The 17,501-nt window shown below is 43.7% G+C and overlaps 1 protein-coding gene across 1 annotated transcript in view; it reads left to right on the top strand.

The window, feature by feature from the left end:
• GLP1R (glucagon like peptide 1 receptor) overlaps nucleotides 1–17,501 on the top strand; it is a 94,778-nt gene that overhangs the window by 38,373 nt on the left and 38,904 nt on the right. Inside the window, exons 2-3 of the mRNA XM_039528194.1 lie at nucleotides 726–822; nucleotides 2,507–2,617. Coding sequence (XP_039384128.1) covers nucleotides 726–822; nucleotides 2,507–2,617 — 208 coding nt within the window. The remainder of the gene's footprint in view (nucleotides 1–725; nucleotides 823–2,506; nucleotides 2,618–17,501) is intronic.

Raw genomic sequence — 17,501 nt, 5'->3', positions numbered from 1 at the left:
ATTAATCATCAGTGACCAAATGTAGAAACTTCTCTTCCTGAAACTCTGAGTAGCTGGCAGTAGGTGTCTGTGCAATGTGCAGAGGCAGATCTCTGTGGGCGGGGAGGGGGCGGAAAGGCAGGGAAGTGTGCTAGATGTTGGAGCAGCTGCCACCCAGAAGAGACAGTAAGAGGGGAAAGTTCAGCCCCTGCTTTGGAGGAGCGCTTGGACCGTGTCAGCTGAAAACCCTGGGTTCTCTTGGCCTCAATTTTGGGATCACAGAAGCTGCTCTTGGCTAGAAGTCCTTTTCTAAGAAGGCTCACTGATGTCCCTGCTCATTGGAAAGGTTTGTTTGGAGGTAATGAGTCAGAAAATGAGTATCACTCGTGACCATAACCTTTTCATGAAAATCTCCATACCATGTCAGACAGGTTGTGTGTTTTGCATTGGCCGTCTTCTTGGTTGTCCTGAGACAAACATGCAACAGAGGCTCTTTATGATCATGAAACTCAGGGCAGCCCAGAAGGGGCCCCCGAAATTGCTTTGCCCCAGGCCCCCTGAATCCTCTGGGCAGCCCTGATGAAACTCTGAATTTCCTTCTTCCTCTTTATATAGGGATCTTGACAGGACTGTTTTAGTACTTGCAGGGTAGATCTAACTGGGATACACCTGTGTTTTTATTTATCTAGGCTGTCTGTGAAGCAGCTGGTTTGGCTCTAAAGTACCTGAGACTTTTTTTCTTACAGAGTGCATATGGGTCCCTCTCTGAAGTGATGCAGAAGTGGAAAGAATATCAGCTCCAGTGCCTGAAGTATTTCTATGAGACGCCTCCTCTTGTGGCAGGTAATGCTCGGCAGGAATGGGATGTTTACTTTATAAAACATCTGCTAATTGGGGCAAGGAAACACAAAGTCCTCCCTTTCCATAACTCCATTTCCATTTCCAATCTCTCCAGCCCACTGCTTGTGTTGGGCTGCTTCCTGGGATAACAGGTTTCCATGCAGGCTGTGGGAGAGGAGATACATGGAACGGTTCTGCTATAAAACCTTGCATGGTGTCAAGTACCACAGTGTTAGTCAGTAGCCACAAAAACAACAAGGAGTCTGGTGGCACCTTAAAGACTAAGGGATTTATTTGGGCATAAGCTTTCGTGGATAAAAAAAAACCCACATTTTTGCATTGTTGCATCTGAAGAAGTGGGTTTTTTACTTACGAAAGCTTATGCCCAAATAAATCCCTTAGTCTTTAAGGTGCCACCGGACTCCTCATTGTTTTTGTGCTATAAAACCATTCATCTCCATGGCCCAAAGTATCTTGCAGTGCCAGGCTCATGTTTGGTTCCAAGGCAGGTGGTATTGTCAGTGCAGCCTGCAGGATGAATGCCACCCATGGAGTTCTGCAATGTGCCCTGCAGCCTTTCATGTGGAGGAGCAGCCCAAGGGAGACGATAGGTCCTAGCAAGGAGTGTTCTACAGGGATCTTCAAGGAGAGTCCTGCATTGGACATATAAGGCCATATTCCATTTACACTCAGTCCCCTTAATATACACCCACTTTAAGGGCCCTTTATCTGTCAGAGTGGTGTAAAGGGGCCTTAGTGTAAATGAGAATGCAGCTGCCCTCATCTTCAACAGAACATTTCAGCCTATAGAGACCATGAACTGCAATCTGTTCAGTGTTATGCTTGGCAAATTGCTGGGACTTGCTGACAATGCAGCCCACAATTGGACATGCCGTGGGAGCTCCTAGAGTGCCTGTGTGCTACAGTAAAGCTCTGAAAAGAACCGTGCGAGTCTCAAATTACATTTATAAAACACTGTTTTTAAAAATGTTACTAATTTCCCCATAGCTGCCTCTGTTAGTTGTATTGCTGCAATGGCGTGTATAGTGATAGCAGTAGTGGGAGGGAGACATTCATCTCCCTTTGTTCCATTATGCTCAGAGTGATCACCTCCAAGACTGACGGTTTAATAAATGTGAAGCTGTAGTGTTAGCACATTGAATAAGCTGTAATGCTGATCTATGGTAATTTGTGTGGGCATATCAGCAATGTATCAATGTATTAGTTTAGAATTCACAACATCATGATAGCAACCAGTTCTCAGAGAAAGATTATATACAGCATTCATAACAAGAAGATGAGCTGCTGAGAGAACCAATGTGAGAGACTGGGCTATACAAAGCCAGAGAGATGAGGAGGATACCTGGCACTGGGGCAGGATGGAAGCTTCTAGCTTCAGGTATTGTGGCACCATGGCATGAGATCTTTGCGATGTCACCTCCACAATCATCCTGCCCATTTGTTCAGTCAGTGAAAGAGCAGCCTGGGAGGTTCAGTCCCTTCCCTTTATTTTTGTAAGGGGTGAGGATAAATGGTATTTACTTCCCCTTCCTAAAATAAAATAAAACCTTTTACAGTTATGTGGTGCAGCTGCTTTGCCTTCATTCCTTCTGTTTTCCAATGGTTGCTCTTCACAGTGATCATGGTTCAAGGCCAATGCTTGATCCCATTCTCCATCTCTCTGCAGAAGGCAAGTTCTGCAGCAGGACATTGGATGACTATGCCTGCTGGCCTGATGGGCTACCTGGGACCTATGTGAACATAAGCTGCCCTTGGTATCTTCCTTGGGCCAACACAGGTAAGGACCTGTCCTTTCTGGGCAAATCCATCCCCAAATGTGAGATGTTTGCCTCGCAGCAGCCTGTTAAACTTTTACACAGCCATTGCAGCTGAGACACTTAAAAGCTTTCGATACAAGGATACTGATCCTAGTCCATCCTAGCTAAATACTTGGCCATTTTCCTTTTGCGGTAGGCGGTAGAAGAGGAGGGTGGCATTATGCTGTGATTGGCTCATGTGTGCCAATCAGTGTGGGTACCTGAATGGCAAGGAGCTAAGAATCAAGTAATATCTTATACAAACCAGAACCAAATGTGATGCCTCTTAGATGCAAATCTAAAAACCTAGATAAAAGTTGTTAAGAAGAAAGATAGAGCAACATACAGTAGATAAATTGAAATGGAGGAGAAAGTGTTTTAATGTTCCTTCCTTCATTTTGCATTAATTTCTGAGATTCATTGCTCTCTGGTTTATTAGAATGTGGTTTGTGAAGAGGTTGTCACTGGGAAAATTCTGGCCTTAAAAATCTATGATGGGACCATTATGATTATGTTGTCTCATCTCCTGCATAACTCAGACCATGGAATTTTACCCAGTGATTCTTGTATTGTGCCCAATGAGTTGCAGAGCATGTCTCTGTAGAAAGACCTCTAATTCTGATTTAAAGAGCTTCCTTTGTGTTCCCCTCCTGCTTGATGATGACTCTGTTTACTGCTTAAATGCAAATTAAGTAGAGCACACATTTCTTTGTTTAGGACAGACCTGTTTTGCCAGCTTCTGTTTGGCTGGGACATGGGGTTTAGAACATCATAAAGGGGAATTTTATAACTTCACATATGATGCTGCCACACCTATTTTACCAGGACAATACTGATCAGCAAATTGAGTTTTCAGAGGCATGCCTTTTACCAAGATTATTACAGGAGAGATATTTTCTGTCACACAGCTACTCACTCCTTTTTCCCTTGCTGTCTGCAATGACCCGTACACTTTTCACATTAATCGTTTACCAGTACCTTGCTCACACTAAATATCCATGTTGGAGATAATCTTTTCCAAGTTGTTTATTTTGCATTTGTCCAAGGTGAATATCATATTCTTACTCTGTCTATATTTCTGATTTCCCTACAGCACTTTTGTAGTATTTCTCTGCTATTGGTAGCAACTGTCAACTTAGTATCATCTGTGAATTAATATGCTGTTTGTTTATCCCCTTGAGATCATTAATAAAGATATTAAACCTTTCAAGCTGTTTAAAGATTTTCTTTTACTAATGCACAGAATCAATGTTTACCTTCCAATTACCTGACCTAAAAGCCCCTCAGATGCTCCAGAACTCTTTCCAATAGCTCTAATCTTTTTGGATATCTAATAACCTACTTATAGGATTAAACGCCTTCCCTCCAGCAAACCCATTTATTTTCAATCTTTAAGACTCTACGTGCAGTCATTTGACTGCATTTGAAACCATCACTGCAGGAGAGTCAGAATTTAACGCAATACTGTGGGGAATAAGTTATCAGAATGTGCAATATCTTTCATATACTTTTGCAAATAAGTAAAAAAAGAATTACTCTGAAAGAGTATTTGAGTGAAAAAAATAGCAATGCTTTGGACTTCTATGGAGTATTGCACAGGAAGGTGGCAAAAGGACGTTAGACACAAATTAAGCCTCCCAATCTCCTTCCCTTTTCATTGCTGGTTATCCCCATTTGACATAAGGGAGTTGGGGGAAGGAAGGGGAACAAAGAAGTAACACAAAAAGTGACTGTGAGAGCTGGAAATGTAACCTAGGAGTCTGAATTCCCATGGCCTGATTCATCACTGCACTGCACCTTGTGGAGTCATTTACAGCACTGCCAAGTTGGGGGTAAAATGCTGCCAGACTAGAAGGGTAGTGTGCTTATGCTTTCTTTTCCCTGGAGAAAAATGTTTCAAAAGATGCAGTGCAACAGTGAATTGGGCCTTCAATTCCCTTCTATAACCACTGAACCACACTCATTTTTTATTCTTACATAGCAATGCATTCCCATAAATCCAAAATAGGCTCCAGCACTTCTGGGTGTGGACCCCTAATTTTCTATTCTACACATGCTGAGAAGGGAGACAATAAAGTTACAAATGAGGCTTTGTTCAGGAAGCATCTCGAAAGGCTCTTTGGTGAGGTGTGATGTTACTGAGTGGGAAGTGCAACAGTTAACTGTAGCTCGAGAAGTGTGACTCTTAAGCTATGTCTTCACTAGAAATGCTGCCGTGGCACAACTCTAGTGCTGCAGCTGTGCCCCTGTAGTGCTTCAGGATAGACACTCACTACAGTGGTGGGAGAGGTTTTCCCATCCCTATAGTTGATCCACCTTCCCAAGAGGCAGTAGCTAGGTCGACAGAAGAATTCTTCTATCAACCTAGTGCTGTGTACACTGTGGGGTAAGGTCCACCTTAACTACATTGCTCAGGAGTGTGGATTTTTCACACCCCTGGGTTGAACTAACTTTTTAGTGTCGACCAGGCCTTAAGAATATGCTTGACTTTATGCCTGGGGCGGGGGGGTCAGCCCATTGATGGAGGTTAGGATAAGCCTACACTTAATGCTACAGCAGCACAGCTGTGGTGCTTCAGTGTAAACACTCACTACAAGGACAGAAGGGGTTCTCCTGTGCTAGGTCGAAGGGAGAATTCTTCCATCCTACCTACTACTTCTCAGGGAGGTGGATTAAGTCAGCGTAACTAAGTCTTTCAGGATGTGATATTTTTTTTGCACCCTGTGAGATGTAGCAATGCCGCTGTAACTTTTCAGTGTCGACCACTCCTTAAGAAGTAACTTCTCTTGTCAACAGCTCAGTCAACTGCAGGATTTTCTTCATCTTCCTCTCAACATCTGCTATTGGCTACTGATCTGGTATAGCAATTTTTATGTTCCCAATTTGTGAAGTGAGGCTGTAGCCATTGCAGATGCTATGGAGAGTGTGAATGCTGCTCCTGCTGGGGATAGAACATAGAAAGCAAAGTAAATGGAAAAAACTAGCAGTATTGTTTGACCTGGATAGTTATCACATTAGGGCTTGGGATATATGTATTTTTTTCAAGTAATTGCTTAATATGATCATTTTGTGTTAAAAGGTAATCAGAGTCCATTTAGCCAGTTACATTAACAAGCCTGAACTGGTGCCAGTTGGAGTAGAGGGCTGGAAAAAGACCCCACACTGAGTGCTTGCAGTGAGAGATTTTGTAATGCAGGAACTCTTCTTGTTCATACTGCAGACTTGGCCAGCTTTGTATTTGAGCAGCTACTCAGTCTCTCATTCACAGGTCCCATTCTCCCTCACTCTGTTCTGGTGGTCTATCAGTCTTAGCACCAGCCTGACTCATGGCTTTGCTGTCAGATGTAGCTCTGCAGGGTGACTAGCAGGACAGGAAGTTGAAAATGATGTGAAGATTGTCTTTTCATCCACTTAGCCATGAGCCCAATCCCTGATGCTGTCAGCAGTCTCCTCTTCCCTCTATCTGCAGCCACCGACTTTTCTCAGGGAGGTGTAACTGTGTCCCCCAGCATGGTAGCTTCTGAAACTGTCTGCATCAAACTGGTAGCCTATACTATAGTGCCTTGACCAGGGAGGGTCTGAACAGGCCTCTGTTCTATTCTAGCGTAAATAGGGGGAGTCAGAGAAAATTCTCCCATCTTTAAGGGGAGGCAAAGACCTGCATTTTCAAATCCATGTTCCTAAAATTAGGCACTTAAATCCATATTTAGATACCAAGCCAGGAACATTCAAAGGAGCTGAAGAGAATTAGGATACCAGTTCCAGTGAATTAAACAACAATGGCCTGAATCTGAGAAGTGCTAAGCCATACTCCATATCAGTTTTTTGCCTGCTGCCAGACTTAGACCAGCAGTTTTCAGTCCCAAGCTGTCTGGGCTGACATGTGAGTTGATCAGCTAAGGTCCTGGCTGAATCTGCTGTAACCCATAGTGGGGGTTTGTCACTCATGAGCCTGAGACCGGAGGAAGCACTAGGCCCTAGGGTTTAGTGCTAGTCAAGGACTTGGGAGACCTGGGGTTTAGTCTGTGTTCAACCACAGACTTCCCGTGTGACTTTAAGCAAGTCATGCAGGCCTGGATCCACAAAGGGACTTAAGTGTTGTGACACCCAGTGTTGCAGTGCCTAGAAGATCACTAGTACAACGCTGCAATCTGCAAAGCCTGGGGTTCCTATACGATGAATGGAGAGAAATAAGCACCTAAAAATGCAATCCACCATAGCCAGCATGCTAGGCGGGAAGTCACCTAAGCTAGCCACTAGAAGATGCCAACAAGAGGGGTATGTCCCAAGCCCTGGACCTCTCAGTGTTTGGCACCTAAGTCCAAGCACCTATCTTTGCATTCAATCCCCAACCAGAAACCTCTCTCCTGGAATCAGGTGGCTTAAGTGTCTGAGTAGTTTCTTGGGAGAAGGAGTGAGGCACCTGCATCATGCCATACGAAATGAGAGGGGGTTAGTGATGCCTGCCTTGTGACTTTTAGCTCAGGGGTTAGCACACTCACCTGGGATGGTGGTGAATCCAGGTTCAATTCCCCACTTAAGAGCAAGTTAGACAAACACCTGTCATGAATGGTCTAGATAATTAGTCCTGCCACGAGTGCAGGGGACTGGACTAGATGACCTCTCAAGATGCCTTCCAGTTCTGATTCTATGTGGAGCTCCATCAGTCTCTCCTGTTGAAGCTGTTCCACTTTGGATAAATAATTAGTCACTGGGCCAGACAGAGTGCAAATTACTCTATAGCTTGCTCGTTAGTGTACCCATCTAGGAAGTGGGACGCCCAGGGTCCAGTTCCTCTGCTCCAGGAACTGTTTAATTATTGATACACAGTGGAACAACTTAAACAAGAGAGTTTGAGGGACCCTATGTCAGAATATCCCATACCTCAGTTGATTAGGGCACTCTCCTGGGAGGTGTGGGCTTCTCTTGTTTGAGTCCTTTCTCTCTTTCAGGTAGAAGGGGAACTGAACTTAGATCTCCCACATCCTAGCTGAGTGCTCTAACCACTGGGTTACAAGGAGGGCACTACCACCACCTCCTCCGTCTCAGGCTGCATTTTGAATGGCCCGGACCCAGTAGGTGCTCAGAGCATACTTACCAGACCAGGTCCCCCAGGGAATGTAGGTGTTTGTCTGCCTATCTTCCTCTGGTTTGTGCATAGCTCTTGAGCTTAGGTGGGAGATAAGTGTCTGGATGCCTAGAGTGAAGCAGCAGTGCACATGTGCATGCTGAGAGGCAGAAACATGGGCACCTAGGGAATTTCTACAGCAGGAATTTAGGTGCCAAGTGAGTGTAGGCACCTACAGGGTTAGGTGGCAGGTGTGCGGGGGGCATACTGGATCACAGTGGAGCCTAAAACTGGGAGTTAGATGCCTAAGTACCTTTGTGAATCTGGGCTGTAGTGTTTCTGTAGCTCAGTTCCCCATCAGTAAAATGGGGATAGTAGTGCTGCCCTACATCCCAGGATGCTTGTGAGGATAAAATGCATTAGACTGTGAGAGGATCAGATGTGGTGACGGAAGCCATACAGGTACCTTAGCTAGACAGACTGTGGTTTAGAGCAGTTCATGCTTCATTGCATGTTGAGTGGGAGGTGAGCAGCTGCTGTGCACCACATTCCAGCAGAGAGGCTCAGCATCACAGTAGGGATGAGCAGGCCAGCGTACCAGTCACTAAAGTACTACCTTATTCCCGTCTTCATTATATGAAGTACCAAACATCTGCGTCCCCTGGTACTTCAGCACAAGCTGGCACTGTGTGTGTTCTGCAGTTGTCTAGATAATGTTTCCAAGACGTACTTTGGGGGATGCTTCCCTGTTTTCTGTTCTTGTGGGCAAGTCTCGGCATTCTGCTATGGGGAGAATTTGCTGATTGCAGCATTTCAATCAAAATACTTTAAACATGATGTGAAATTATTTTTTTCCTGTTGAGGCTGTGTAGCAAATGTTCATCTGATTTACATGAAGCAGGACTTTTATATTCCTGCTGCATGAAGCTCAGATTGGGCCACCTGACACCATATTGGAGTCCTTCTACCTAACTGTTTAGTTGCTTTGATAACCCGGAGCCATCTCCATTTCCTAACTGCCATAGGTACTTATATTTTCTCCATCACCATAGCAGCTGAGCACCTCATGATCTCTAAGGGATTTATCCTCACAATACTGCTGTGCTCCAGGGAAAGACTATTATCCCCATCTTAGACATGAGGAACTGAGGCACAGGGAAGCCAAGGTCACACAGAAAGTCTAGAGCAGAGCAGGGAATTTAATCTAAGTATCTCAAGTCCCAGCCTAACACCCTAAGTGCTGGACTATCCTTCCTCCTTCCATTCATTTTCAGTGCTCGTGGACACAACCTGTTCATCTTCTCAGGAGCCCAGTAACACAATGCTTAAAGAGCCATTTCAGATGAAATAAAGCCTAACCTGAACTGTTGCTCAAAACTTAATCTTCAAAGTCTGAGGACCCTGGGATAAATTTTTCTGTTTTTTATTTCCATAGCCTCTGCATCTCCTGGTCTCAGACAGGGCTGGGCTGGAAATGTTGAACAAGTGTGAAACAGTTCTCTTGTGGTTTTCCTTAGTCCTGACAGAATGTTCTAGAGGACCTGTTCCCATGAAGTTTCCAGCCCACTTTTAGACCAACTCTGAAGTCCAGAGAAGCCAAGGTAAAAGCTTTCGATCAGGTCTTTTGTGAACACAAAGGCTTCAGAGAAACTTCTGCCTGAGCCAAAGCTTTTGAGATTTGATCACTAGTAAACCTACAGAGTGACATTTTGCACTCAGTTACATACAAGTAACCCTGCGGAAATCTGGTAATCATAAAACATGGCTGAAGATACTGTGACCGTTTGTATACACTGAAGTCAATCATTTGAATGGGTGCAATTGGGGGGGAAACAATGTACCTTGATGTACCATCAGTTAGGAATATTACAGGAAAATAGCAGTGCCCCTTTGAGAGAAAGCATCCACTTCCAGTTACTGTCACTGGCTATGCATCTCAGTATTGTTACTTTTTTAAAATTTAAGGCCAGTTGCCAATAATGCTGTATGGACCTGGAAAGCTTGGAGCAGCAAGTACAATTCATTTTACATTTATGTCCTTTGGGGTTCTGATATTTTATTGTTTAATGGCACTAAATCCTCTTAAATAGAAAATCTTCCAGAGATAGTGGTTCCAAACACGACTTATGTGCACAGTAACCACATCAGTTGTTTTTTATGTATACTGGGGCACATAAAGGTTAGCTGCAGCCTGGTGGAGCGTAGCCATGTCTGAGTACCATATGACAGCTAATGTGTTCCCTCTCTTCTTATTGTTTCAGGTAGCTCAGAAGTTAGTGGCTGTGGGTTTGTGTCTGTTCATTTAAATTACATTATTTGAAACATAAGCATTAAGTAGATTATAAGGAAACACTATGTCCAAGATCTTTGGTTACTGCTTATACACACATTTAGTAGTTATAAATAGAGATGACACCAGCTCACAAAATTCAGATCCGGTGCCAAACTCCCCCGAAGTTTGTGGATATTTGTATCCAGGGTTTTGGTTCAGTATCCATCCCTAGCTATGCTGTCTGATTCAGGTGACCTCCTAATCTACTATGATCCTGGATAACTTTCACTTAATTCAGTGGGCTGACCAGTAGCAGAAGGCTCTGCAGTGGCCTTGTAACCAGTCAAGACAGTGGTCCCCAAACTTCTTCTGTCACCTCCCTCCACCCTTACCAGTAATGGAATCTATCCACGCCCCTGCCCTCCCTCCATGAGCTGTGGTTGGGAGCTGGGAGCCGGGGGCCAAGCCAGAGCTATGCTCAGGGCCCAGGGCAGGGGGCAGAGCCATGGTCAGGGCTGGGAATCAGGCTAGGGTAGGGGGTAGAACACCCTGCCGCAACCCCTTGAATGTTCCTCTGCTCCCCACCTAGGGGGCACGTGCCAGTTTGGAGACCTCTGAGTCCAGATGATAGCATAAAAATAGAACTCTCACACAGTGCCTGTTAGAACATTTTTATGCAGTAGAGACCAAACAGATTCCAAATTGTGGGATTGGAAGGAGCAGGATATTTCCCCCAGAAGTTTCTTTGGTTTAGGCCTCCACAGCAGTAAGATCTCCTTTATTATATAAACACCCTCTAAAAGGAGTTTTATGTAAAATGTGGTATAAAGTAAAGGTGGGTAGAGGGTTCACTACACTTTTCTTTCCCTCTTACACCAAAATTAAGTTTGTAGTAGGCTTTCAAATATGTTAACTTGATCTCAATAGGGGCCAGATTATTTCCCTAGAAGATATGTTAATTTGCATTTGTAAAGCAATTCAAATGTTAAGTTTCCTTCCCTAGACTAAAAGTTGTCTCAATCTAATCAACAAATTTACTTTGCAAATAATATGAAAACTCACTTACTGACAGGACGTTTACCTCTGACTTTATCAACTACATCTGTTTATAAGATGATAAACTCTAGAACATATGCCACTCTTGTTTCAAGGACAGAAATATGGACTGTTGGAATAAACAGTCAGAAATTTCATTATGAGAGATACAGTGGAGGGATGTATGTGTCACAGCTCATGGCAACTGCACCAACTGCTTGTATGTGTGGGGTGGGGAGGTGTTGAAATGTCAATACTTTCTTATATACTTGGTAGGACTGTGGTGTTATCCAGGATTTTTTTTTTGTCAGAGTGGCCTTTCCAGTTAAAATAAATACAAATATATTATAGTTATTATATTATACAGAAGTACAACTCCCCACCAGGGCCGGCTCCAGGCACCAGCATTCCAAGCAGATGCTTGGGGCGGCAATCTGCAAGGGGTGGCAGTCTATGCGTTTTTGGCCCCAACCAGTGCACCGAATTGCCACAGCGGATGGCGGGGGCAGTCTGTGCGCCATAAGGGTGGCACGCGCATTTCTGCGGCAGCGGCAATTCAGTGGCAGCTTCTATGTTCAGCTGTCCACGGCGGCGCAGCTTCTGTCTTCCAGCTGAAGACAGAAGCTGCTGCCGAATTGCCGCCGCCGTGGAAACACGTGTGCCGCCATAAAGGCACATGGACTGCCCCCACCGTCTGCGGCAGCAATTCGGCGCGCTGCTTGGGGCGGCGAAAACAGTAGAGCCTGCCCTGCTCCCCACCAAGATGTTTTTTCATTAGAAGTCTTAGGTGAAGAAATATATAGCATCTCATTACATGGGACAATCAACTTTACATCTTTTAATAGAAACAAAGTATGCCCTTGCTAGGTATTGATGAAAGAGAATGTTAATCCAGTCATTAGTTAGTAACTAAGGTTCTGAATTAAGCATTAATCTTGTATAGCAAGTGCTTTGCTGAAAAAGGGACTAAGGCTATTATCTAAATATCCATTTTCCTTATCTGAAAGTTACCAGCTAGTTGGAAGATTCACTTTCCAAGCCCCAAAGACTAGATTCTTTTTTTAATTATGTAAACTTAGTATTTATCAGCAGTTTCCCTGTTGAATTCTAAGAGTTTGTCTTCCTCAGAGAGAGAGAGAGACACACACACGCGCGCACACACACACACACATTCTAATTCTGATCTCTTTGGTGTAAATAAGAAGTAATTCCATTGAAATCAGGCAGAGTTACATACATGTAAGAACAGAATCAGAGCCCCTGTGAATATAGATTGCCAGGATTGAATGAGTTTGGAATTCTTTGCCTTTTTTATTTGTTGTGTTATTCCTCTTAATTTTTTTGATCCTTTACATATTAGTATATAATCTTTATTGAAAAATACAAAGATTTTCTGAGACAAAAATCTCACTTTTCATAGAAAGATGTACACAGACGTATATGTACAGGCAGTCTAGGACATCCTAGTAATAGTTTTATTTTATATATATATTTAAAACTCCATCCCCCTTCCATTTCAAAACAGTTTCACAAACACAGTTTTAACTTTAAAAGTGCTAGGCTGTGCAAAATGGCTGCAGTTTTCCTTTAATCTCGCACACAGACTCTCTTATTTATCTGCATTGGTACCCTTTCCCTCTAATATTTTGCTGTGAACTTCCCACTGAGAGTTTTCTATGATAGGCAAAATCCTCCATGCCCCCCTCACCCCCAAGAGATCCTGTCACTTATTCTGGAATTATGGCAAATAAAGACTCATCCTCAAACACACTCAAAATGGTGAATTTTAGAATTTGTGTTCTTCCTTCTTTTTCAAACAAAATTTAAGGTGAAGTCCTTATGGGTGGCATGTTTATGAGAAAATCCAGTTTTATGGCTCCTTCCATGAAGATAATGACAGTGGTGCTGGCTTCTTGCCAGCCTCATTTGCCCTTTCTTGCGCTAATTTATTCTGCTTTCTGACAATCAGAATAACAAGATGTGAGTTAGGGAAGAAGAGGAGCAAGTGCTCAGTCAGCATAATTGGTCTTTCAGCAAAAACTGGCTTGCATATACACAACCTGCTTGATGACTGTCCCTAGAGCTTAGTGAAGTGGGGCAACAATCTCTGTCAAGTGAATACAAATGCAGAGACTCCTGTGAGATTGTCCTCACCCTCACTGTGGATGAGTGACAACAGGCCCTTCCAAGTTTATACAAATGAGCAGTCAACTAGCTGTGGATTTTGATGTTTAAAGAGTGTATTTTAACCTCAGCAGGAGAAGAGGAGCTCTCAAAGCCATAAAGAGACTTTTTACCTACAGACAGTGAAGAACACGTGAGAGGAAAGGCAAAGAATGCAGGATACACTGACTATAGAATCTTGTAGGAGACTCCAAGCTTACGATGAGGCTATGGGATGGAAACCTTTAGTGAGATAGGTTTGAGTTTAGTAAAGTTGGGTTGGAAATTAAGTTTGTAATAGATGTGTTAGTACCATCCATAACGGTAGTCAGCGAAGGTAGCAATACCTACAGTTAAAGCTGCTTGATGCTTCCTAAGATCCTATATTCAATTGTTTATAACTTTGCCAAACTTTAACTGTTCGAGTTGAAATTTTCCATGCTGAGTGTCTGCATAGAACTGAATTATTTTTGGAAGTTTCAGCCAAAAATCTTCAGCTTCTTCCCAGACTGAGATTAAGGAAAATGGTGTTTTGCCCCTATTAAAAAGAAAATCTGTACAAGCTTTTTGGTCAGAAGCTTTAGCATCTCCCTGCTTTGGAGGATGGAGTTGAAATTTGGAAAGGGGTATTTTGTCCTAATGTCAGATGTGCCATGACATCCTGTGACAGACCATGAGACCTCTGCCTTCTTCAGCACGCATGATGGATAGTATTCTGTGAATTAAATCAGGGTTGTGCAGTGAAGGAGACTGTTGTCTTTAGGATCCTACCTTGTCTACTGCAGAAGTTGGAAGGTGACTAATGAATGAGGCAGGGGAGTGCTGTAAGAGAGAGGACAATCTCATGGTTTAGACAGTTGAATGCTGCAGTGGAGATCTGGATTCTATCCCTGCCTCTGCCACAGAGTTCCTAGGTGATGCTGGCAAGTCACTTCAGCCAAAATGTTCACAGGTGCCCACTCATTTTCTGGGTACCCAAATGGGGATGAAGATAATGCAACTTCACTTCACTGGGATATTGTGAAGGTTAATGCATTGATCTTTGTAAAGAACTAAGATACTAAATGAGAGCACCACAAAACGGTCCATGAGAAAATTACTAATTCTGTGTTCAGTGCAGCAGGGCCACCCAGAGGATTCCGGGGGCCTGGGGCCTTCAGCAGCAGGGGGCCCTTCCATTCCGGGACCCGCCGCTGAAGTGCCCCGAAGACCCACGGCGGGGGCCCCCCCGCCACCGAATTACCGCTGAGGCGGGACCCGCTGCCGAAGTGCAGCCCGGTCTTCGGCGGTAATTCGGCGGCAGGGAGCCCCCACCGCGGGTCTTCGGGGCACTTCGGCGGCGGGTCCTGGAGCGGAAGGGCCCCCCACCGCCGAATTACCGCCGAAGACCAAGCTGAACTTCGGCGGCGGGTCCCACTTTGGCGGTAATTCGCCAGTGGGGGGTCCTTCCGCCCCGGAGCAGAAGGACCCCCCGCTGGCGAAGACCGGGAGCGGAAGATGCTCCTGGGTCCAGCCCCGCAAGAGTTTTCCGGGCCCCCCGGAGCGAGTGAAGGACCCCGCTCCAGGGGCCCCGAAAAACTCTCGTGGGGGCCCCGGCGGGACCCAGGGCCTGGGGCAAATTGCCCCTCTTGCCCCCCCCCTCTGGGCAGCCCAGCAGTGCAGAGGTTATATGGGATGGTTAAATAAGGCCTAGAGCCGCACACTGAGTTGTAAGGATAAAAGAAATAGGGAATAGCTACCCATTTCGTGAGCACTATTCATCTGGGGCACTGAATGAGGCAGTGAGGGCCTTGTGGAAAAATAGTGAATGATTATGTAATTAAAAATTGTATGATGATATATACGGACAAGGGGGCTGAATTAAAATATTGCATTGGCGACTTTAATTCTGGCATTTCCTAACTTTGGAGTGCTTGACTTTCTACCTTTAATGTAGTTTTTGAGTATAATAATAAATATTGTCTGCACACATAAAATACAGGATCCACTGAGGAACCAAAACTGCGTCCTAATATAAAGGGAGTCTGATGCCCCATTTATGGGGAACAGGGTTAGTAGTTAGCTTACATAGAACAGAGAATGTTCCAGCATGGAGCTCCACGAAACTGTGGAGGAGGCACTGCTGCCTTCCTATCCACAGCAACCGCCTCTTGATTATGCAGCACGATTCCTTTCTCCCTATCACCTACCCCTTTAGAGCAGAACTTTACAATACACAGACAGAATAAATAGAATACAAGATTCAAGGGAAAACAAATGCTTACTGGATATTTAAAGCCAGAAATACGTGACGGGAAATTCCTGATGGGTTATATGATCAATTGCACCTGTGTTGACCAGTGGAAGATTGTTCCTCAGCATCTGTTCAGCCCAGTTTTAAATATCCCTGGTGCAGGAGCTAAGAATATAATTTAGGATACTATGGTGATGAGCCCACTGTAAATATATGGCTGGTTAAATAGGTTTGCAGTAAAAGCTGGAGCCCCTCTTCCCCAACAAGTTGAGACTGCTCATGGGTTTCGTGCTGCTAGCTGCAGTTTGGACTTAGTGCATGTTTATTGCAAAGAAAACCAAGTATGGAAGTGAGACATTTAAACAGTAACTTCCCCAGCAAAGAACTGACTGCATGTACACATCCAGCGAGTAGTGCGCTCAGGCCACATTGAACGATAAACTCAGCTAGGAATGAGCTGAGACGAGTTCTTTAAAGGAGAAGAAACTCCTCCATTAAAATGTATTGTCTTCCCCATTGAAGGCCAAGTCACGTGATCAGGGATCACATCAATCTGTGGCAGCAAATCATTCTGTTACTACTCATTCACTACAGAGTCACTGCTGCCTTCGAGAGAAAACTGTTATCTTTTCCAGAACATTGGGAATTAATGAAACTGGCTAATTCTAGAATGTCACATTCTTTGTGGAAGTTTAAATATGAAAGGTCTACACTGCAGTTCAGAAGTGTGATTCTAAGCCTGGGTAGACAGACCCATGTGAGCTCTGCTTTAGCTAGTATGCTAAAATTAGCAGTGAGTATGTTGTGGCATGAGTGGCCAATCAAGGTAGCCTCCTGAGTTTGGATCCTGGGGTTTGCATGGGCTTGGATGCAGCCAACTAGCCCATGTCATCACCAGTGCCACTACTGCTATTTTTAGTGTATTCCCAGCTGCATTGTAGACGTACCCTTGTTGATCTTAAATTCTATATAATTACAGTACGAAAAAACGGACCCTGAAGAAGCAATAAGGTATTGCCATTTAGATCTAACTTTTTTAAAAGATGGTGTACTGAGCTTTGGGTCAAGGCTGATCATTACACGCTGGGTCTCATAGTCTCTGCATCCCACAGCGTGTGGTATTAAAAACAAGAGGTGCCTGGGCCTCATTGTAGGACTTCTTAGCCTCCTTTGGCCTGTGGATGCATCTTGGTCACCCCACATTTTAACTCCTCATCTTGTAAATGGTTTGGGTAGAAAAGTTTTGCAATAAGCCAATGAAGTAGACACACAGCGGTTACAGTATAAAGAGTCGTATGGTCCAGATTGGCTTATTACTGCATTTTGTTTTGTAATATTTTAAAGATAAACTTGTAGCATCTTAAAGGTGAACTGCTAAGATGGCCTTTCGTTTCAATCCAAGGTTACTAACACTTTCTGTGTAGATTCAAAGCTTTCCTTTATTTCAGCCATTATTCTGACTTCTGGAGTAGATTTAGTGGCTCTAACATGAATGTCCTCTGCAGCAATTCACCTGCCATATGTGTCATCCACTAAATCTTGAGGAAAATTAACCCTTTTTGTTCACTACTGTTCACCTAACAAGCAATCTCTGGCAATGCAGCAATATCCCCTACAGTTTTCACAGGTTATAAATAAAGGGAGTGGATGATGAAGCATTCAAACAAAGTGGTTAATGAATATGAAATATATTACATGCACAGGCTGCCTCTTTCATAGACACAGAGAGACACACATACTTACTGAAGAAAATTCTCTTCCAGCTTATAATTTTATATTCTAACTATAATACTAATAACAAAGTACTATACTCCAATTACCAACAAGCAAGCCAGTTACCAATTTCAATACCAGTTACAATACTAAATGCTGATTAGAATACCAATTCCAATACTTATTACAATACCAATTATCAAGGCAATTACCAGTTGCAGTGCAATCACTATATTATATTATTTTGTATTATGTTAAAATAATTCTTAAACCCTAATTTTAAAATCAAATTTAAAAAGTGAAAATTGAAACATTTTGGTTTTATCAAAATGTTTTGATTAACCCCAAATGATTTGTTTTTGTTAATTTTGTTTTACAGAA

This window comes from Mauremys reevesii, linkage group 3 (assembly GCF_016161935.1).
Source record: "Mauremys reevesii isolate NIE-2019 linkage group 3, ASM1616193v1, whole genome shotgun sequence".
Taxonomy (NCBI): Eukaryota; Metazoa; Chordata; order Testudines; family Geoemydidae; genus Mauremys; species Mauremys reevesii.
This window is presented reverse-complemented; position numbering and strand designations above follow the sequence as displayed.